This window comes from Asterias rubens, chromosome 4, assembly GCF_902459465.1.
Source record: "Asterias rubens chromosome 4, eAstRub1.3, whole genome shotgun sequence".
Taxonomy (NCBI): Eukaryota; Metazoa; Echinodermata; class Asteroidea; order Forcipulatida; family Asteriidae; genus Asterias; species Asterias rubens.
The window spans coordinates 12,528,418-12,553,244 of record NC_047065.1 but is presented as its reverse complement, the minus strand read 5'-3'; the positions used below and the strand labels follow the sequence as shown (position 1 = coordinate 12,553,244).

Below are 24,827 nucleotides of genomic sequence, written 5' to 3'. Positions count from 1 at the left end.
GTGTTGTTAAGCTCCATAGAAAGCGGCTGCCATTTGTCCTCCGTTCAGTAACACAGCATGTATTGCGTTGGATGCAAGGATCTCCATTGAAGTAAAAGCAATCTCGACGTCCTTCATCCCAGACACTTATCAAACATTAACACAGAGGATTTTTTGACCGAGAACAGAAGGGGCTTCACAGTTCCCCTTACTCACTAACGTTTCACACTGGCGGGTTTTTACTCTACCACAGATATGGGAGATGCGTTCCAATATCCACCAACCGGGGCAGACGACAAGGCCAATGTACAGATCTGGCAGACAAAGTTTGTGGGAAGTCCAGGTAGGTCATTTTCTCATTTGGCTTTCAGTCATGATGTTGTTGTGCTTCATTTTCGAAAGGGCAAGAGCACCAAGGCATTTTCTCCTTGGTAAAGAGCACCCTACGGCTATGAGGATTTTTTTTCTTTGTATAATGGAGCAGAGGGCAGGCTTGTATGCTTTATTTTTGTAAAGGGCAAGGGCACCAAGGCATTTTCTCGTTGGTAAAGAGCACCCTACGACTATGAGGATTTTTTTCTTTGTATAATGGAGCAGAGGGCAGGCTTGTATGCTTCATTTTTGAAAAGGGCAAGGGCACCAAGGCATTTTTAACTTGGTAAAGAGCACCCTATGAGGACATTTCATTTTTCTGTACTTGAGCATTTGATGGGCACCAAGGCAATGACCAGGGGGCATTGAGCCAATCGCATTTGTTGCCTCTGTGTAGTATGAAGCCTTGTGCTGAAGGGATTCTACTCACCATTTAATGTTTTGATAAATTCTACTGTGTCTTCTTGACTATAAGCTGAGCATGGAACACTGTCATGAGAAAGTCTTGAAGTGTGTAGAAAAATGTTTTATATTAAAGAGAGGTTTGCATAAAACATGTGCATATCCCTTTTGAAATTGCCAGTGGTTAATGCTGCAACGTTTCGATCAGTATGCTCTGACCGTCTTCAGGAGAAAATAAATACACTACTGAAAGAGATATTATTCACCTGGTGTTACCACAAACCTCTCTTATACGTGTACTGCCACCATGCTAAGTTTCAAATCCTTCTTGTGTTTACATGTATATTGTTCAGTGGCCAAACCTTGACTACTCATCAAGCCATGACCTGTTTGAATGTCAAGGTTTGATGACCAATAATCCTGGAGGGATTCAATGTCAAATTCAGTTTTGTGAGTCTCTCATTTTACAATGCATAGTGTCTTCATGAGAATTGGGACAAAGTTACAAGTCTCTAAAAACGATATAAGTTTTTAAAAATGGTGCAAAATGTTGTTTTTTCTGACACTCTTTTATAGAGAAACTGGAAAGTGTCGTCGTGAAACATGAAAAAAAAATAGGTCTGTATACAAAGAGGAGTTTTTGTGCCAGCCGAAAGGTTTAAATTCAGTGTTGTTTTGGTTGAATGATTCCAACATTCTAAAAAATAATCACGTGATATCAAAGGTTTTTGGATTTTGACAAAAATTACACTTGAAGGATAGGCCTATCGTTCCACAGTGGCATTTTCCACCATTTTAACTTGATGTTAGAGAAGTATATAGGTACATAAGGTATTGGTAAAAATGTCCAAAGTATCTCTGCTTTCATCTTCTACAATCAAATTGTACATCAATTGAATAGAAAACACCTTCCTAACTCAATTTACAACACAATGTCCAGGGTTTCTTAAAACCCCTTCAAAAGTAGTCAAACAAAAGCAGAAACGCCAACCATACAATCTTGAAGAAAACAAAAAAATTAAGAAATTAATATTAAGAACATTTTTGTTGTACAATAGTTTTTTTTTTTTCACTTTACAAGCTATTCACAGCTCAAATATTTGTTTTTATTGAAATACCATGACTTGGATTTGTAAGGAAATGTTTATAAGGGACATTGAATGCTGTAGTAAATGGTAACTATTCCAGCAAGGCGAGAGGCAAGCGCAGTACCATTTAAATACATTTTCTACTATTCAAACTGCCATGGAAATGAAGTCTCAATTTTAAAGTGTATTCCTCTTACTTTGAAATTTTAGTCACAGTTAAGATACTGTAAGTTACTTTCTGTTAATACATTAACATAAATATGTGAACACATTTTATCAGAGAAAAAGTGTAAAAAAACACAACAACATTTTCCAGCACGGTGAGTGAAGAGCATGTGGTACTATTAAAAAGTGCTCACTGCTTTTCCGTTCATGACTCAAAGTGCAACCAGCACCATTCGTGTACATCCTGTTAAAATCATTCGCAAAGCTTTGGGGTTATTAATTAAGTGGAACTTGCACTTGTACGGAAACAGTAAAAATGTACCGGTGGTTTGTGCATACATGTATATAACAGCCAGCCAAGTATTGTTCAAGATTGGCAATTGGATAAAAACAGAAAACTTACTAAAACACGAAATTCACACTTAAAGGCAGTGGACACTTGGTAATTGTCAAAGCCTAGCCTTCACACTTGGTGTATCTCAACATATGCATAAAATAACAAGCCTGTGAAAATTTGAGCTCAAGCGGTCATCAAAGTTGGAGATAATAATGAAAGAAAAATAACCCTTGTCACATGAATTATTTTGACTAATTACCAATAGTGTCCACTGCCTTTAAACCATATCTTTCTGTGAAATATTTCCATGTGAAATGGAGTCACATTCAAGGATGATGTTCTTGAAAACCTTTCAAAACAAAATCACAAAACAGCTGATTTGGGCAAAAATGAGTTGAGAACAAATCATGTCTAAAATTTGTTTTACAAAATTATTGTCTCCGTTAATATTTGTTTAGATTCACTCCCCGAGTGCCGACCAGAGTGCTCAAAAAAATTCAATGAAAGAAGAATATCGCTTCGTCGAATGACGAGTTGAAATTTAGACTTTAGAGTTGGGGAAACGGGAGTCCTTTATGAGTTAAGCAGATGATTGAATGAAAGAATCATGATATTTGCTGGATTTAGTTATTCCTATGGTCTTTGCACCTTGATCCATTGGTTACATTCACTCTCAGTCATCAGCTGGTTGTAGTCCATGTGTTTGCTTTACGGCTTGTACTTCGGATGTTTGGAATAGTTTCGAGACAAAAAAGGGGTACCGAGGTGTACTTTAGTCTACATGCGCAACGTCATAGAGCTGCTTAAGAAAAGGTATCCTGACCTTCTGGTGGTTACTGTTACTTGTAAAGCAAATCAACAATAAATTTGTACAAACTGCCCACTCAATTTTCTTTCTTAGAAAATTATTCTGCTATAGTTAGAACGAAAATGTGCTTACTGTTAAGCAGCTCTGTTGTGAAATTGGCCCAAGGTGCTTGATGTTTGATTCTTGGTGATTAATTAAATTAATCATATTAAAGTAACTTATAGGCCCTAATTAAAAAAAAATCATACATCTCTCTTGATAATCACAGTATTTGATTTGACTTCTCCTGCCCTTTACAATATGTCCATGCGCCCCACGCTCTAAAAAAGGGTGACCAAACTTTGAAATTTCATTCTAAAGACTAATTGAGATGATATCTGAAGGAGAAACTTTCCGCTCCGCCTGATAAACCTTCCTGACGATCTGTGGCCGCCCCAATCTTCCTGCCAAAATCTCCTGTGATTAATCAACACTTTTTCGAATTGATAGTCATCCTCAATTTCGGTTTCTTCTTTGCCATCACCGCCGCATCAAGAACACATTACCGCCGCTAGACGGCCACGATGAGTGGCAGCTGGTGAGGCTGGCGCCTCAACATCCGCGGGAACGTTTGTACTTGTCTACAATAATAAACAGGGACATTCGAGGGCTTGGCTAGTGGTCTGAAGATCCAACTTACAAGCTCACATTTATCAAAAGATGTGTTCCAAATTGTCCGTCTGATGAGGAGTTGGGTTTTGTTTGGAACTCTCTGTTTCTACCCCCCACCCCCCCCCCCCCCATGATGAGTTTTTGCTTTTGCAGAGATGATTTATCGAGGGCCTTAGGGTTGTTCTTGTTGAAGATTTTCTCATTTTGATAATTTGGTTCTTGCGATCAATCATGACATACTCTAAGTCTTACTTAAGATGTGACCACACTGGCTTCAATAATTACAACATTTCTGGAGTGGTTTTCAACCTTATTCTTTATCATTTTTCACATGTAGAGAAATCCTGGATAAATGTACATCTTATAAAAAAAAATGAAAGTATCAATAACTCTCAATACATGTTGTGAACTTTGGTCTCCTTAGAAGTAACTTTCCTTAACCAAAACAAAGCTTCTACAGGTTATGTAAACATTTCATTACAAGAAAGTCACTTGACATACTCCCTAAACTTGTTGTAGGCAGCTGAATAGTGTGTAACAATTTGAAAAAAAAAGGCAGCAGCCTTTCATGTGTGACTTGGCCGAGCAGTCGTCTGTGGGACTCTGATGGCTGAATCTTTAGAGTGTGGGTTCGATCCCCAGTCATAACACTAAAGTGTCGTTGAGTAAAGCAGTTTTATAACTATAACTGCTTCTCTCAACCCACGAGAATGAACTGAAACCTCACAGGGCTGAGACAGTATTGTTAAGGGCAGTGGACACTATTAGCAATTACTCAAAATAATTGTTAGCGTAAAACCTAACTTCGTAACAAGTAATGGGAAGAGGTTGATAGTATAAATATATTGTGAGAAACGGCTCCCTCTGGAGTGACGGAGTTTTCTAGAAGAAGTAATTTTCCATGAATTTGATTGAGACCTCAAATTTAGAATTTGAGGTCCCGAAATCAAACATCTAAAGAAATGACAAGACTGGTCTTGGCATTGGACAGTTACCAATAGTGTCCAGTGTCTGTTAGATTGGTGCTAATTAAGCAGGTTTTTTGTTGTATTTATCCAGGGAGTTGAGAAAAGATCTTAATTTGGACCTGTAGATTTAACTTTTCATTATTGGTAAATAGTTGAAAAAAACATTTTTTTCTTTTTTTTTTGGGATCCAAACATTATATATTTTGCCCGATAGCCGTATAGCCTACAAACAGTTTGCATGTTTTATGTACTTTGTGCATTTCTGTGTCGGATGCAAAAAAAAAAGATTTGTTGGATTTTGAAACATCAACACCCTGTCAAAATTCATGCAGAGAAAACATTCTTACCAGAAAAATCTTTTGGCCAAAATGTTGTCATAACAAAATTAGTTTTTAGCAGTAACATACTTTTTACAAATGCCTTCCCCATTCTTGCAAATCATTCCAGAAGCAATAGCATTGTTTCTGATTTCCTGTGATGTCATGTGATATTTATAGTCGGGAACTGCTCAGATGCTGCACCTTATCTTTTCGATAGTTATCCGTTTGTAATAACAACATAAATACATTGTGACTTAACTGGTGAAGGAAACAAACAGGTACAATACAGTTCAGCATACCCCTTAAAAGTGAAGCACTTGGTACCTGACGAGAGAGGCATTTGGGTTTTGAGGCTTCAGAGATATCACTGGACCTCTACCAAATTACTTGAACTCGACGATACAGGTATCTGGGTTATATATACCCTGTGATCTTTATGTCAAACTCTCTCTCTAAAGCAGTTATGTTTTTTTGTTTTTTATTATTGCAAATTCGAATGTTGCCAGGCTGTTCGTAAATGTGTTGGTTCATCAACTTCAAAATCTGGGCACAATGACGGTTCATGGGCACTAAGAAAATTAGGGGCACTAAATGTTGTCAAACTGACAGCTCCGCTCCTCAAACAACCTGCTCCTGAATGTTCCCTGTTGCTTGCACTCCTGGGGTGATCGCTGTTTTTCACATGCCGGGCCATCTCTTTGGAACAGCGTCCCACTTCAACTCAGAAAAGCAGATACTGTGTCCAAATTCAAAACTCATCTCAAAACATATCTATTTCGGAAACAGTAGCCTTCAAACTTCTGGTTGTCTTGTGTCATTGTTTTTTTTAGCAGAGTTCTTGTTTTTTTGCGACAGGAGTGTCATTATTGACAGACACGGCGCACTAGAAATGTTCAATCTCCTTTTTTGTGAAATATTTTTTCAATAAAACCTTGGGTTTTGAATACTTGCTTAACAAAGATGGCAAGTCTTGTACACAATGACTTGCTTAGTCACAAGTAACCACTTTCATTTGAAATCCTCACAGTCTATAGAGACGGTTGCTTTGGGCAAATGGTTGGGGGCAAGCTTTTGTATTGGAACATCCAGATGAGCAAACCCTGGGCAGCAAACATTGGCAGCATATTGGCCCGTTAACCATTACATGGTGCTAAGGATTAGGTCTTATTATCTCAAACTTCATCCCACTCCTTGCAGTATTAATACCTGGCGCTTTGTATCCTTTGGCAAAAGGCGCGTTATAAATACGGTTATTATTATTATTATTATTATTAATTCATAGTTGTGTATGGGTGCATGTTCACTGTTCTTTTTGCGTAATACTCAAAATCAAATCATGTGATCACATCTCTATAGTCTGAGGTATTCAAATATTTATGTGGTGACTTGTAATCAACACAACTGATATTAGACAATTTTAAAATGGGCTGATTACCATTGTTGTCCACATTACATAGAAGCAAAATATTACCCTAGTTTATCCGAATTTCGCCAGAGACAGTTGAGGCATGGATGTAGAATTGGTTGAGGGGGAGGAGAGAAGAGCCCTAAAAGTATCTTCACCCTTGCTATCTAGAGCTGTACGAGCTGACTGCTAGGTCAATAATTACTCTTCATGATAAATGACTGGGCACAGCACTAATTTGCCTGCCTGCACAACAAGCACACAATCTCATGTTTGGATTGTGTGCATGTGCCCCATTGATTCCCTCCGGTTAGTCGTTAACTATTATTTGCAATTGTTGTAAACGCTTGCCTTGCGCAATTTTTTTCACTGCTATATTATTACCAATGACAGAATTTACTGCACGGCTTCGTTTGATACACTTGGAATTGGAATAAAAAGGAAATGTAATAAATGAACCAGTGAGAATCAGTTACAAGAGAATCTACATTTCGTATACCAAACTCTCATCATTCCTTAATAATTGTTAGTTTTTGAAGAAAATTTTCAGTTTGGTTATGTTGAGTTCTAAATGAAAAAGTGTCACATCTTTTTTTAGTGTCTTGAGAAATTGTGTGTAGTTAGAATTTATGAACAAATATTTGTTCTTAAAAAAAAAATAGAAAATAGTGCCTTTTACTTCAGAGTGATGCTTGTTTACCCCTTCCTTTTTCTGTGACCTCCCGTGACTTGTAAACTTACTGCAACCATGATGTAAAATTAACAGCCCGAAAGAGGTCGCGAAAGACTTCCGCACATTCACGATAACTTACCAGGGCCGCTAAAAAGTCCAATTGGAACAGCTCTGCGCTATAAACCTACCACGACCCCGCTATAAAACGCTATGCACACATTCACAGTATATAAGTCCAGGTGGGAACGCATGGTAGAATATAGCACGAAGCAGGGTAACTTTCGGCTTGGCAGCGGAAAAAAGTCTTATGGGAACACGGTTTTAGGATCAGAACATAATAGTTGAGGTTTCCTTCTCTCATTCTTTGAACCATCTCAGCTTCCTGGGGATTACAGCCTTGTGCAACAAAGATGCGCTACTCGGCTAAATCAATCACAGAACCATTTCTCCTTTCAGGGAGGTACCCATTTATCCCTGGGTGGAGAGAAGCGTTTAGTTTGTGTCTTGCTCAGGGACACACAAGTGTCACGACTCCTGAACCCACACTCTGCTGAACAGAATCACCAGAGAGCTTGAGTTCGGTGCTCTTATCCACTCGGCCACGACTCCCTACAATGTACACCCGGCCACGACACCCTAATACTGCCGTATAAGCTCAACATACCCTGGTGAGGTAGATATCCATTGAATGCCCCCAGCAGCCTGCAAAGCAGTAGCTAGTCCTCATTCCGTAGTATGTTGACTATAAATGTGACTTTGATCCCATCAATACCATGGTATAAGAGCAGTTTGTATTTTGACCATGTTCCAAAGGATTAAAACTGGTCAGAGTCTCTGTTATGACTGACCACTCAGTCAACAAGACAATTCCTGCCCAGATGAGATCTATTGATGTATGAGAATAATAAATAAAAAAATCAGCTGACACTTTGCCCCTTGTCCAAACTGCAAGATTTTTACCGGCACTTGACTACTGTATGAGCTGAACATGTTTAACAGTCAGTCTTATTGCATTGTACATGGCGAGCCCTGACAGTTAAGTTGAGATGTGAACTCTTTGTTGGGGGGGGGGGATATGGCGATTTCTGAGATGTTTGCTGAAAAAGAAAGGGGTTTATAGGTAAATGGTGCACTGCCAAAAAAATGAAAGAAAAAAAAAAATACATAATAGATACCAAAATGAATCAAAAATTTAACCAAGTGTGTTGAAATAACACCAATATTGTAATTGTGTGCTGATATTTTCACACCCTATCATGCCTATGGTGAAAATCTTGATTATTTTCTTGGTATCAATGTGGCACCACCGATGTGTAAATTTTAACACTCACGTTTTTGCAGCGTGTACATAGAACAGTTAGGGCCTGCAAAATCCCCCTCTTTCAATGCTCTATACACCCCATTTGGCAGCGTTTTTTTCTCTCTCTTTTGATTGTCTTCTCAAAGGAAGAAAACTGAATTAATTAAATTTGTCATATGGGGCCGCTCTTGAGAGTACACTCATTGACAAACTAAGATCACCCATTCTTCCTCCATGGATCACCCATAGGCCTAAAATGCCAAAGCATAACAAATTTGTGACAGGCTCTACAAAAATGAGTCGCTTATTGCACAACTCACTTTCCAGTACAGGGCTGTGGAGTGATGGGAAGCTGGAAAAAAATATATAAAAATTGTTTACAAAAATGTGGTATGCTTCGTTAGGGTCTATATTTTCACATTTTCTGGGAAAAAAACGTTGTTTTTAATCGATAAAGGTGAATTAAACATGTACTGTTTGTTCATCCCCTATACATCAATGGTTGATGCTTTTATTAAACGGGTTGTTTCCCCAGTATGGGTAATTTTCAGATTGTGTCATAGTCTATAAAAGGTCAAAACGTTTGACCCAAACATCACACAAGTGTGTAAAATACGTCAAAATGAAGCTTGTTGTATGCTCTTTTCAGGTATGTATAAAACCCAAGTCAATTGTTCCCCTTGAGACTCGTTTTTGCAGAGCCCATCACATTTAAACAATTCGCAAGACTAAAAAGCTCAAGTGCAGTTCGCTTTGATGATTTATGGTGAAATGTGCAAATAACTTTCAGCTATGGTCTTTACTGATGATGGAAACATTAATTAGTTTCCATTTGTACAATGAATGTTGCTCAAATCACAGAGTCAAACCATGGAGGTAGAATTGTAAGACTCTGTGCAAACTTACATGATCATGCACCAGATGGTATCTGGCCGTGTGCCAGTAGGTTTTGTGTCAGCATTGTTTGGGAGTTTTTTACATGCACCAAAAATGTTTGATTCTTTCTTGATTATAGGCCTACATTGTCATCCCATACTTTTTCCTTATTCTGGTTAGGAGAAAGATGTAATGTAATATCTCAATATCTAATAAATCGTTGTGGTACCGGCTGCTAAAATATAGGATTAGAACTGCCTCTAGCTACCGGGGAATCTTGGTGGGTTTGAATCCCACCCGAGTACTAATGCCTGTGATTTTTTTCACAAAACTCAAGAAAGTACTGAGTAAGTACTTAAGAAAGTGCTAATAGACATCAGTGCAAAATTCATATTTTGTGTTGTACATTGACATTCATTTCTGTTTCTGCTTTTGTCTCAGAAGTATTTTTTGAGAGTCTGTTTGTGAGATTTATAATTGGTCATTGGATTCTGATTCTAATGGTTGACAAAAGTTCCGTTATAAACAGTACCTTGTTATTTTTGTCTTTGTGATAACTGTACATTTCACACTGCTTGTTCTGGTCTACAAAAGTGCTTGGTTATGTTTGTGATTCATTCTACTTATTTAAGAAAATTTTCTAGAAACGTTTAGTTTGTTATAGTCATGAAAAAAGTATAGGATGCAACCAATTCATAAGTAATTGAACTTTGTAATTGGTGTGTTAAAGCCATTATACACTTTCGGTAAACAGTATTGTCCAAGTCCCACACTTCGTGTATCACAACTTATATATAAAATAACAATCCTGTGGAAATTTAGGCTCAATCGGACATCGGAGTCGGGAGAAAATAACGGGAAAACCCACTCCTGTTTTCGCGCGTTTCGCCGTGTCATGACATGTGTTTATAACAAATCCGTAATTCTCGAGAATTTATATTGTTTAACCGTTTTCTCAAAAAGTAAAGCATTTCATGGACTAATATTTCAAGAGAAGTCTTTCACCATTACCTTCTGTAAACCCTGTAAATTATTTGTAAATCTGTGAACTTTTTTTTTTTCCTGTACCGAAAGGGTCCAATGGCTTTAAGTAAGGCAGTAATTGTAGATTCAGGCAAGTCAACAGGCTGTTGTACATGTATTAGTAATTATAACAACACGAGGCAATCTTGAACTATGGACGAGTAATATCCAGCAAGTACATATAACACAAGTGGGAGAATATACAGCAATGCATCACAATCCAGCTACTGGTGTTACCGAGGGTTTGATGAATATTAACCCTTCCAAACATTTTTTTTTTCACTGATCATTGATGACTGATCTCACCCGGCGATCGGATTGCCCTTTGAAATTTGTCCAGATGTATTCGATGCGTGGAGGTTTGGAGCAGACACAATACCGTATGACAAACACAACATGGCCCAGTTTGTAACAACCCAATTCTGGCTGAATTTTTGGACTTTTGCCTTGTCGTACTCGACAGCTTGTATTATAGTTTACATGGAGGATTGGGGGGGAAACAGCGCAGAAATATTTGTGTTAGAGAACAAAGTACAAGACTTAGTCATTCTCAAAATTACAAAGGTACACAGTTTGTGTACTGGTATTTTTTATTTTGTTTTCCCAATATCTGTTCACCATTAAAATAAAAATGTCGGAACTAAATTAAAGGGGAGAAAAAATTGTAATTTTTTTTATCATGGATTTTTTTGTTTGTTTTCCCACGGATCATGAGGGGACCCCATGCACTGCTGGCAGTACCGTTTCACAATGCCTCTCAAAAGAACCATGTCCCTGAAAATAAAAATTAACCAGACACTACAAACTTTACAATGATTGTAGATGCTTGAGAAAAACTGGCAACAAGTGCAAAGCATATTTGACCAAAATTTTGTTGTGATCTCCACACAAACATCACCTGATGGGGGGGGGGGGGAATGTGTTGCTTATCTTCGGGGGAAATCTGAGGACTCTTTTCTTTTTTTTCCTTTTTTTTTTTAATGATCAGAGCTGTCATCCCAAGGGTTCTAAATGGCCCTCTTGTTTCAACCCAATTTTGAGTTCCTGTGTGCTGTGTGGTTACTTTTAACCGAGAGAGCAAACAGACCCTCTCAGTACAAATGAAAATGCCTCGCAAACAAACAAACAAGACACAATGGTAATGGTCCTGGGTAGGCCCGGGGAAAACCTTATCAGCACAAGTTATCAGTCGTAAGTCGCTTGTTTGTGCACCAAGGCCTTTTTTGGCGATTCATACCTGGTGTTATCAGTACTTACGTTATCCAGCCTGAAGATAAGGTCTGGAAGCCGTACAAAACCATCACTTAAAAAATAAAAATGGGATTGGTAATTGTCCAAGATATATTTGGAAATGCTTTAATCTGGAAGCACATCATCTTTAACGATAAAGTTCAAACCAGTGCCAATTTTTTAGAGATAAATGATTTCAGTCTGAAATACTATCAAAGTTGCGAAAATGTCATTCAAAGTCCCCCCCCCCACCTTCAAGTCACAACTCCTGCACAGTTTAAAAAACCCTTTAACAATCCATACAGTTTAAACCTCTGAGAAAATACAGTTGAAAGGTAATTATAGACAGTTACTGGTACATCAAATTAGTAAAAAACATTAAGAATAAATGCTAGTTCAACCATGTAGGAAGGAAGAGAAGGAGCTCGAACGACCCGCAAAACCGCAGAGTAACAAAAGAATACTCTGACAATGCCCCTGTCTGGCCAGTGGAACAAGATAGGAGACCTCCAGCTGGACGGCCGATTAACGAGCAGGATTAGATTTCTTTGTACAGAACGTGTGGTACCGCCAGTCTGCGCACTTGCCTTCATGTAAAGTTGAATCATTGGAGACAAGAATTGTGAATATACACCTTTCATTTACCGTTTGTGGTGTTTCACGGAAACATCATGGCATATTTTTACATTTTTTGTGACTTTCCGGTCACAAGCGGTGGTTCAATATTTAGCACACGAGGGTGGTTGGTATTCAATTGTGTTTTTCGATTTGGTGAGCACAAGTGTACACAATTTTTATTGTTTTTTCTGTATTATATCCATACGACATACGACACCATAGTTGAGTGAAAAACCAAGTGCGCACGCGCAAACTCACATACGCCAGCTCGCTCATTGTCTGTGTAAGGTATGTGGGTGATTACGAGGTGTCGTTAAACGACCGCGGTACCACGGGTTCGACTTTTGAAGTCCCTTCGTTCGAGCTCCTTCTCTTCCTTCCTCCATGGTTCAACAAACTTGGCAATACTAAAAAATGTAAACTATAGTGGTTTGGAAAGCAATAAAGATAGTTAAAAAGAACACATAATATACCCAAATCATAAAGCTGACTTAGAGGCACTGTACATGTTTGGTCATTGTCAAAGACCAGTGTTCTCACTTGGTGTATGCCATCATGAGCATAAAATAACAAGCCTGTGAAAATTTGGGCTAAATCGTCGGTCATTGAAGTTGCGAGAAAATGATGAAAGAAAGAACACCTTTGTTGGACGAATTTATGCGCTTTCAGATAGGAATAAAAGACTTCTAGCTAGAAGTTATTATTTTAGTGAGAATATACCTCTTTCTCTAAAACTACTTTACTTCAGAGGGAGTCGTTTCCCACAACATTTTATACTATCAACAGCTCTCCAATGCTCATTGCCAAGTCAGTTTTTAAGTTAATATTTGTTTTGAATAATTACCAAACGTGTACCTCCCTTTAAAAAAGCAACTAAGGATAATACAAGAAACATAAATTGTACTGAACAGAACACGAAAGGACAATAGACGAAACAGGAATTGGGGGCTTTCTATGAAAAAAAAAAGACAATCTAAAGACAGTGGACACTATTGGTAATTCTCAAAGACCAGTCTTCTCACTTGGTGCATCTCAACATAATATAACCAACCTGTGAAAATTTCAGGTCAGTCGCTCGTCGAAGTTGCAAAATAATAATGAAAGAAAAAACAACCTTGTCACACGAAGTTGTGTGCTTTCAGATGCTTGATTTCGAGACCTCAAATTCTCAACTTGAGGTCTCGAAATAAAATTTGTGGAAAATTACTACTTTCTCAAAAAATACGTCACTTCAGAGGGAGCCATTTCTCACAATGTTTTATACCATCAACCTCTCCCCATTATTAGTTATCAAGTAAGGTTTTATGCTAGAAATTATTTTGAGTAATTGCCAATAGTGTCCACTGCCTTTAAAGTGAAATAAGCAGTATCACCACACTCAGATGAATACCATAAAACAACCAGTCACCGATTGGGAAACCTAGTCAAAGCAAGTTCAGTTTCAGCTGGGGTCAATATAAACCACAAGGGAAACTGACTGGGTAAGTTTTGAAATGAATTTTGGGGGTTGAACAAAGAATTGACTTGAGTGGGATTCGAACCAACGACTTCCGGATTATTGGTATCACATTTCGTTGCCCACATGCCAAATTGAACATGATTTACAAGAGTTAAATAGTAAAAACATTAAGCAATTTTTTTTTTTTAATAGCAGGTAGGATTAAAACACAAAATAAAAAACACACGAGAACATGACTGGAATCATGATCCATGGTTAAAACAAAAAAATGCTTTGTGCCTTTTTGTTGTTGAAAAAAGACACAAACTAATTGGAAAATGCGCCAAAGCAAGTTCAGTTTCAGTTGCAAATATGATCTAGTTGAAAAAAAAAACCTGCTTTGTGGCTATTCTTTGCTTGAAAAAGATTGAAGTAATTCTATATATGATTTGACTTGAACTACTATTGACCTTTTATTAATAAAGTGTTTAGAGGGAAACAGAACAGTTGTGGTATCCTCAAACAATCATTTTTTGTGACTCATTGAAGGCTGTTTCACTTCATGGTATAGCTCGTCTTCCACTGCTACCTCTACGGTTTACCCAAGCCTGGCTTATTGGCTGCCAAAATAAGCAAACTCCTGGCTTTAATAGAAATGCCCACCAAGAGTCTATATGTACAAAGACTTTGCCAACAGTCCTTGTGAAAGAGGCTGTAAACCTGTAGAGGTCAGGTCAGGGCATGTCAATACTATACACGGCTGGTAAATATGGCGCCATAAAGAAGAGGATAGAACTGGTTGGATATAATGTACACAGATGGCGGATTGTGGGCACATTTTTAACCACATTCACTCACATTTCAACCTTGCAGATTGGTTCTGCCAGTGCCCATCATCTTATCATTGTGTCACTTGTCCTGACTGTTTTTTAGTTTTATAGTTTCTTTAAAAAAAGAAAAGTCATTTTTATGATAATGTGTTTATTGATTAATCATTTATAAAATAAAACTGATATAAAAGATTATTGTCACATAGCCCTGGTGGGTGGCTCCATTTCATAAATAGTGAAACATGAATCAAGGAATTTTGAAATTTTCTTTCATACCACACCAAAACATTTAGGTTTACATCAATTCAGTTTCTAGTTGTTCAGGTCAAAAATAATTTGTTGAACCTAATCCTGTAATATCAATGTCTTTGTATCCTCATCTCTAATTAAATTGTTATTAATGGCAAATTTCAAACCAAACAACTATGTTTTCACTAAACTTCTTCTCAATTTCTCCCTAGACTTGAATAACACTAACTGAAGACCAAGTAGCCTAAAAGCCATCTAAGCTTTTTTTTATTTGAGTCATTCTTTATTTTGGTTATTACAACTGAAATTAACTGTTGAGGTTTTGTTAACTTTTCAGATAGTTTTCTCAAATTTGACTTTTAGTGAATTTTTTTTTATAGTTTGAACTTTATTATCAGTAAGCTTTCATACCAAATTTTTACGATGATGTTTTCTCTTTGCAATCCTGTTTAAAGGGAAGGTACACGTTTGGTAATTACTCAAAACAAATATTAACTTAAAAACTTACTTGGTAACGTGCATTGGAGAGCTGTTGATGGTATAAAACATTGTGGGAAACGACTCCCTCTGAAGTAACGTAGTTTTTAAGAAAGATGTAATTTCTCACTAAAATAATAAAAGACTTCTAGCTATAAGTCTTTTATTCTTATCTGAAAGCACACAATTTCGTCCAACAAGGGTGTTTTTTCTTTCATAATTTTCTCGCAACTTCGATGACCAATTGAGCCCAAATTTTCACAGGCTTGTTATTTTATGGTTATGATGGGTTACACCAAGTGAGAAGACTGGTCTTTGACAATTACCAAACATGTACCTTCCCTTTAAAACATTTCGAGGGCTGTTATTAAAATACAAAAAGTAATTTCAAAACTTAAAATATAAGGTTTTTTGTTTTCTTTTTAATTTTTTTTTATAGATGTGGACATGAGTACACCATCCCTCTGCTCAATATGTGGTGACAGAGCGACCGGCAAACACTATGGTGCAGCAAGCTGTGACGGCTGCAAGGGTTTCTTCCGTCGCAGCGTGCGCAAGAATCACCAGTACACCTGTCGATTTAATCGCAACTGTGTAGTGGACAAGGACAAGAGGAACCAATGCCGCTATTGTCGTCTGAAGAAATGCTTCCGAGCCGGCATGAAAAAAGAAGGTAGTGAGTACAAGTTAAATTTTCTCTAGGGGGAACTTTGAAAAAATAAATACTAATAATAATTATGAGAGAATGCCTTACATCACAAGGCTGAATGGCTGATGAACGGCCGCTTAATGGTTGGGGCTACACTTAACCAATTTTGGGCGATCGGCCAAAGTCAACCGCCACCAGCGGCACATTGTAACCTATTCAGAGAGGCGTAGCTTTCAAGTCCCCCCTTCCAAAGTGCCCCCCCCCCTGCCCCACACACCCTTATAAAAATTGTGATAGTGCTTAAACAAAACTTTGAAAAATAGAAATTATGTTTTGTATAAACAAATTGTAGTGAAACGATGGCGGTCCACCAACTTTTTAATTTTTTTTATAATAGGTTTTTTTTTGCTTCTTCAAGCTTTCGGGATTGTTGGTGTATTTTCTTGAGTGAGGGAACTGATTCTTTGAAATCTCATGCTTGAGTTTCCCTCCAATATTGCTTATCTTGGTTTTCTTTCCCGCCGTCTCCGTTTTTAGCTGTGCAGAATGAGCGAGATCGGATAAGCACAAGGAGGCCAAGCTACGAGGAGAGTCTGAATACTACATCGCTATCAATCGGTCAGCTCGTCAATGCAGAAGTATTATCACGACAGGTAATATAACTAGGCCCTTTGAATCTAGAGGAGGGTGCTTAAAGGGAAGGTACACGCTTGGTAATTACTCAAAACAAATATTAACTTAAAAACTGACTTAGTAACGAGCATTGGGGAGCTGTTGGTAGTATAAAACAACTTGTGGGAAACGACTCCCTCTGAAGTTACGTGGTTTTTGAGAAAGAGGCAATTTCTCACTAAAATAATAAATGACTTCCCATCTGAAAGCACACAACTTTGTTTAACAAGGGTGTTTTTTTCTTTCATCATTTTCTCGCAACTTCAATAACCGATTGAGCCCAAGTTTTCACAGGTTTGTTATTTTAAGCATATGTTGAGATACATCAAGTGAGACGCTGGTTTTTGACAATTACCAAATGTGTACAGTGCCTTTAAAAAAAAAAAATCAAAACCTGGTGGAGATAAAAAAAATTGCTTAGCACAGAATTGTTTTGCTTAGCTGAAACAAGTTTCCAGCCCTAATTGTTTGCCCGACTCAATTTTGGCATGGTAACAAAAAAACTTTTTTGCTTTAAAACACTTTTATGTAATTTGGGCCGAAGATACTTAATTAGTTTTTAACGTTACACTTAAAGAAACTGGACACTATTGGTAATTGCCAAAGACCAGTCTGCTCACTTGGTGTATCTCAACATATGCATAAAATCACAAACCTGTGAAATTTTGAGCTCAATTGGTCGTCGAAGTTGCGAGATATGAATTAAATAAAAAACATCATTGTCACACGAAGTTGTGTGCTTTCAGATGCTTGATTTTGAGACCTCAAATTCTAAACTTGAGGTCTCGATATCAAATTCTTGGAAAATTACTTCTTTCTCAAAAACTACGTCATATCACTACGTCACCAATAGTGTCCACTGCCTTTAAATGGAAATGTATATTCAAAGAGCTTCCACTTTTGAACAATTGTTTTAAGTCTTTGCTTGGTTTGAAACGTAAAGGCAACCAAACGAATTGTTTTGCAGTGCAGGAATTGATCAACGCGGAAAAGTTGATTTACTGAAAATAAAAGTTATTTGTAGATTGAGGAACAGTTTACTCTTGGTGTGAAGATGAAGTTCCTTAATAGACAGATCGTTAAATTTCAGAGGTTAACAGACTCGGCATCTTTTCAAAATATATATCTAAAGTTCTGGGCCCAAAGTTCTAAGCTGTACAAAAAGTAGCTAAGCACAACAAAATTCAACTTATCAGAATAAGGCTCTCGCTCAGTCACACTTTCATGTCACATGTATAACCTGTGACTTTTATCCTGCTTTTTTGGGCTAAGCAGAAAATGTTTAAGCATTATTTTCTGCTGAAGCAGCTCCCTGAAATTGGACCCTGGTATGGTCATAACTAATGCAGGGATCTTTTTATTTCTGATGTAAAGTTTGCTTGCCTCTTTCAAGAAAATGTAAAGGTGCTGGGGGATCTTCATGTTTTACTTTCCTAGCAAAACAGTTCTTCAGAACCACCCCCAACTCATTAGAGATAGCCAAAGCACATTCGGGATAGTGGCACCGTGGACACTTTTAAAGCCATTATACATTTTCAGTACAGAAAAAAGTTCACAGATTTACAAATAATTTACAGGGTTTACAGAAGGTAATGGTGAAAGACTTCTCTTGAAATATTGTCCCATAAAATGCTTTACTTTTTGAGAAAACATTAAAACAATATTTTAAACACATGTCATGACACGGCGAAACGCACGGAAACAAGACTGGGTTTTCCTGTTATTTCTCCCGACCGTGATGACCGATTGAACCTAAATTTTCACAGGTTTGTTATTTTATATATAAGTTGTGATACAGGAAGTGTGGGACTTGGACAATACTGTTTACCGAAAGTGTATAATGGCTTTAAAGACAAATTGAAATTTCATTTGTTTCAAACAGCTTTTCAGTAGTTTATTTCTTTTGTTTTCCTGATGTTCCCTCTTCCTTCTGTTGATTTGTTTTTGTTCTCTTCTTTTCATGCGCTTTGAGCACCTTATTAGCTGGATACATGCGCAATATAAATGTTTCCTTATTATCAGTATTATTATTATTACATGGTGTTACCGCAAACCTTTCCATAATGTTATCCTTTTCGTTCATCTCATACAGCCACATCTTTCAATCATGACTTGTATCATCATCTTGCCATCACATCCTTATATCACTGAGCCGGAAGAATTGGACTACCACATCATCATCATCATCATCATTCCATCTTTAAAATCAACATCATCACGTCCATCATCACGTCCATCATCGATAAACGGATATAACCCTTCCCTCAGCCACAGGTTGGTCTCACACTGTCATTGATGATGGGCATGCTCAGTGTTTACCAAGCACATAATGTTGATGCTTAAAGATTATTCATTTTGGTTTTACCCATATACACCATTATCTTCCAGTACGCGCTAATCCACCAATCAGAAGCTCGAACGAACTACTAGGGGGATAAAAACATATATGCTACGACCTCTGTTTTATATCCTACTTCCTCTGTTTTTATTACACAGTGCGTATTGTGAAATGTCATTTTGTCACGCTCCGTATACGGACAGTGCAAAAATTACATTCTAAACTTTGTGCGCGTGAACTAACACTCTGAAGTTTTAAATTTAGCACGTTGCAAGTGAGACTGGAAGATAAATTTGTTTCACACGCGCGCTCGTGAAATACGAAAAAATATAGCACGTCTGCGTTCCATATCCAACTCGGCGTTCGGCCTCGTTGGATATGGGACGCAGAAGCGCTATATTTTTTCGTATTCCACTCGCGCTTGTGTGATAACTTATAATATGTATTAGCACTTTGTACTCAGTACATTCCCAAGCGCTGTGAAAGAAATCACAGGCATATTACTGGGGTGGGATTTGAACAAACAACCTTTGCAATTCCAGAGCAGTGTCTTACCAACTAGACCACCAAGATTGTCCGGTAGCTTGAGGCAGTTCAAATCATTTATTTGAGCAGCGGGTACCGCAACGATTTAATTGGTGGGAATTTATTAGATTAAAAATGATTTTAATTTTGACTTGTCAATTTTTTTTTTCAATTGTTTTCTTTGTGCAAACCAAAGTTGTTTCAAATGTACAAAAATTTACTTGATATTTAAAACAAAAAGTTTCATGGTGATCCATGGGCTGTCTCTTCCATGGTTTTAACATAAACTTGGATGTGATCCCTGAATGGATTCTGCTTGCACCTCAAACAAAGATATTGAGAATAGTTAGGCATAAGGGCCAGATAGCTCAGTTTAGTAGAGTGCCATATGTTAATCGGAAAGGTTGCAGGCTTGGGTCCCACTCAAGTAAACTCTCCTTTGTTCAACCCAAAGTTTCTAAAAATGTACCCAGTCAGTTTCCTTTGTGGCTTATAACTTGCTGATTGAGAGGGGCGAGTTTGTTTGTGAGGGGGCAAGTTTGTTTGCTTGTTTGACTTAATGCTGGCGGTGGGTGAGTTGGCTGGATCTCTCCCAAGATATTTCCTTGAAAATTTTCAAGGCAGTTCAAGTTTGATAAGATGATCAACCAAATTGTAATGGGAATAATGTCTAGTGTGGAGATCAGGCTTCTGAAAATATGGATCGGGTACCCAGATATAATACCCAGGCCTGATACTCTACTGAGGCAACGAGGGCGATTGCCTCCATGCCCCTTGGTCATTGCCTTGGTGCACTTGAAATGCACCAGAAGAAATTTACAATTTCCTCATAGGTTATCAAGGAGACCTTGGTGCCGTTGCCCTTTCAAAAATGAAGCATTCAGGCCTGAATGCCAATCATGTAAATCCAGTTCAAGCCAGAAGGAGTATACATGCACGGGTGCCTGCGAGGGTAGAGGTTGATATTGCGTATGAAAAAGCCACAAGTGCCTTACAGACAGCTCAGGGCTGTATACTCCCAAGGGAGCTGAGAAACATTACGAGGGATGCTATTGGCCCTATGACCAGGGCACTAATGTAAAGAGCACTGATGCGGTTATTGTGGAATGCGCTGTATAAGAATTTGTGATTATTTTTATTATTATTATTTTTTTATTATATAGAAGAGTTTGCGGTAACACCATAACGTCGAGTTAATCCAACGGTTCTTTTCAAAACCACCCCAGCTCATTTAGAGAAAGTCATTACATGGTGTTACCGCAAACTCTTCTATATCTTATTTCCACCATGCAAAGTTTCAAATCCTACTTATTATTTTTATTATTATTTTATTGTTTGAACAGATATCTCCTCAGATGACCCTGTCCGATGCAAACCTCACGACGAAGAAGATTGCCAATATGAACGACATATGTGAAACGATGAAGCAACAACTTCTGATCTTAGTTGAGTGGGCCAAGTACATCCCTAGCTTCTGTGAGCTTCCACTTGATGATCAGGTAAGAGACTTCTTCATTCGCCAAAGCTGCTCCTACCCTATGGAATAAGCTCCCAGTCTCACTTCGCCAAACAACATCTCTCAACAACCTCAAGAGGGAACTTAAAACACACTTGTTCACTTAGACTTTCATTGGGTTTCATTATGTTTTGTTTATTCTTCATTTTCTATTGTATAATGTTTTCATTTTGTGTAGGCGCCTTGATCGGTTTTCTGGAAAAGTGCGCATTATAAATCCATACTATTATTATTATTATTATTATGGCTTCTATCAGTTCCCGCTTGGAATTTAAAGCCTATCCGCCCTTTCTTAGTGGTTCCAAACTAGCTCTCCAAACCCATCTCTTCCAGAACAGTAGTTTAGCTTAGTTTCTGATAATATTTCTGCGACATGAGCGTCATGACTTGACAGATACCTGCGCGTTATTAAGTTTTTAAAATTTTGTATTCTTATTATTATTGTATTTGGCAAAGGGAGGCAAGTCTGAGGCTCTAGCATACCACGGCCCATTATCGACCGTGGCTTACAGTCAAGGTTTGGCTCATCATTCACAGTAAAAAAGAAAGTAAATAATTTTTCCAAAGAAAACTAAAAATCACAGTGCATTTTTTTAAAGATCGTTTGTTGCCTTTACTTTGTTCACTCGGTGTTTTATTGTGAGCGTGTGACGTGACTGCAACTCTCTTTGTCTACCTGTTCCCTTTTTCAGGTTGCCCTTCTCAGAGCCCATGCTGGGGAACATCTGGTCCTCGGTGCAGCCCAGCGCTCCCTTCCCTTCAAGGACTACCTTATCATGGGTCCAGATACAATCTTGCCTCGTCACTGCCCGGATCAGATGGACATCAATCGAGTGGCCAGTCGGGTCCTGGATGAGTTGGTCAAACCGATGAGAGACGTCGGACTGGACGAGCAGGAGTTTGCCTGCATGAAAGCAATCGTATTCTTTGATCCAGGTGAGCCTTTTGACATCATTGAAATTCTCTGGCGCCATTTGCAAGGAGTGTGGGTCATAAATGGCAACTTTATGACATACTGAGCCCATTTATGCTTTTGGGATCACCATTCTTTGCTAATACAGGGTAAGTGCACAAATTCTGCACTAGCTGCGTTAGCTAAGAATGCCTGGAAACATATGCAAATGCACAAGCAAAAGTTCCCTGTGAAATACGCTTGACAATGCACGGATTTCCCTGCTCCTGTTTACGCCAATTATTTGCATACGGTAAGCAGAGGGCATTAAATTGGGCCCTGATGATCATGTGCGTGTCTACGCGTATCAAGAGCGTTATACTCGGGTTCTATGCAAACTTCTTATCACATTGGAGTAAAAAGGGTACTACCTTCAAGGGCGAAGGATAAATTTTAAGGGACCTGTGTGTACCCTGCATTTGGCCACCGATGATGCAATTCAGAAGGAGTTGAGATGGTCTCAGGAACGATTAAAGCAGGGTTAGTGTCGTGGCCGAGCGAATAAGAGCACTGAATTCAAACTCTGGTGTTTCTGATCAGCAGAGTGTGGGTTCCAATCCCCAGCGGTGACACTTGTGTCCTTAAGCAAGACACTTAACCATTGCTTCGTCCTTCGGATGGGACGTAAAGCCGTTGGTCCCATGTGTTGTGTAACGCATGTAAAAGAACCCAGTGCACTTATCGAAAAAAGAAGGGGTTTGCCCCGGTGTTCCTGGTTGTGGCTGCTTAATGCGCCTCAGAATTCATCACTGCAGTAACCATTTTTCTGAAAGTTTGTATATACTCAGCGCCTTGAGTACATACGCACGCTATATAAGACTTCGATATTATTATTATTATTATTATTATTAGTAAAAGTAAAGGCACTTTTATACAATGTCTAAAAGTAGCCATAATGCCAGGAGTAACGAATGAATATTGTTAATAAGATGGCGGGACATTTTTCTATGTACATGTAGGAAGACTTCTTTCTTTTTTTACTCCACAGACGCCAAAGGTTTGAGTGACTCCAACAAGATCAAGGCGCTACGCTATCAGGTGCAGATCCATCTAGAAGACTACATCAACGACCGCCAGTACGATTCCAGGGGGCGGTTTGGAGAGATCCTTCTTCTTTTCCCCCCTCTGCAGAGCATCACTTGGCAGATGATTGAGCAGATACAGTTTGCCAGGCTGTTTGGTGTCGCTAAAGTAGATAACTTGCTTCAAGAAATGCTCCTGGGAGGTAGGTTAACCCTCCTACTATTTGACGGCTTAATGATCATCTACTGTGGTTTTCAATTGGAAGATGCCATTGTGTGGTGAATGCATCTACAACCCAAAAACCTGAACAAAACATGTATAGCGTCCCGGCCCACTTCCTTTTTAGAGGCCAAAGGGATATATTTTAACGATCTCAGACGAAAACAAGTAATAGCCCAGCCAAAAATACGTCGGGCAGACAATTTAAAAAAAAAAATAAAAAATACCCAGCTTCCTTCTTAAAAAAAGGCACGGTGGTGTTTTTTTAAAGGCTTATTATGGATTGAACATATTGCTGATTTTTAAAGTTTTATATGATGTGTAAAAAAAATATTTGAAACAAAAAAGGAGTGTCATATTTTTTGTATTTTAGGTGCAAGTAATGACCCAGCCCAGCAGCAGACCCCCGTTGGACCCCACGGCACCCACCTCCCACCGGGTACCGAACACCTTGCTAATGGTCACACCAGCCACCCGGGCACCCCAAGCTCTCTGACTGCTGCAGTAGCCAGCGCAGCAGCCGCAGTGTCAAGTCCCCACATGGACAGCTACAAGCTGGGTGTCAATAGTCCCGGCAGCGCCCAGGTGACACAAGCAGCAGCAGCTGCTGCAGGTCAGCAAGTACAAGGGTCGGTGTCGGTGCCAATCCATCTACCTAAGCAGGAGGCCGTGTAGGTTGCAGGGATTTGATTCCTCCGTTTTAAAACGGAATTCAGTTTTTTGGGTTTTTTTTAAAGATTAAATTCTTAAAGAAATGGAGATATAATCATAAATTCATTAATACCTCAGACAGTTTCGCTATTCCTACTGGTGGAGAGCGCGTCACATGGGTGTGTATAAACCTTTGTTTATGACCGGTAAAAAGTGTTAATTCATGGGCGTGACACGCGACCTTGCACTTCGTCTCGGTAAAAATATCAAGAACCAGGCATCGTTGGGATTAAACCACTAGTTGAAAACCTCTTCCCTGCACATTGATTCTCTTAATAATGTTCCTTGATTGCAGAGTAGGGCTTTTTAAACTAAAGATAAATGTTAACAATCTGGCAAGTTTTCGAGTTGTGCATGCTTTCATGCTTTGCGCTCAGAGTTTTGGTTTTGTAAGTTTGTGAAACCCAATAGACACCATTTCTCAAAAGAGCTCAGATTGATCGTAACTGCAAATCATTCGTAGTTGCTCAGTCATGTGTGATGTCACAATACAAATCACTATGGTGATACGGAGAATTTGTTTTACGATGGATTTTATTGCTTTGTGAAATTGAGAATGATGATCTACATGTGGAGTTTCTTTTCCACAAGATTTTGGGGGAAAGCAGTGTAGAGTATCCAGTGCTCATCACACATTAATCGGTGTGCGGTATAAACCAAAATAATAATAATAATTAACGCGCTTATTCCAAAGGATACAAAGCGCCAATTATTTTTACTGCAAGGTGAGTGGGACGAAATTTTGAAATTATGAGTACTAATCCTTAGCACACCATGTAATGGTTTTTACATGGCGCATACAGCAGCATACAGCCAGGAACACCAGGGCGAACCCCATCTCTTTTCGATAAGTGCATGCACTGGGTTCTTTTACATGCGTTACACAACACATGGGACCAGTGGCCGAGCGGTTAAGAGCTACGAATTCAAACTGTTATTTCCGATCAGCAGAGTGTGGGTTCGAATCCCCAGCCGTGACACTTGTGTCCTTAAGCAAGACCATTGCTTTACAT

At 38.6% G+C, this 24,827-nt stretch overlaps 1 protein-coding gene across 1 annotated transcript; it reads left to right on the top strand.

The window, feature by feature from the left end:
* Positions 1-234: 234 nt before the first annotated feature.
* LOC117288941 (hepatocyte nuclear factor 4-beta-like) lies at positions 235-23,778 on the top strand. The gene is made up of 7 exons (XM_033769817.1): positions 235-322; positions 15,649-15,882; positions 16,396-16,511; positions 20,737-20,892; positions 21,602-21,845; positions 22,850-23,086; positions 23,477-23,778. Exons 1-7 carry the CDS (start codon positions 235-237, stop codon positions 23,776-23,778), a joined length of 1,377 nt encoding a protein of 458 aa, XP_033625708.1.
* Positions 23,779-24,827: the final 1,049 nt, after the last annotated feature.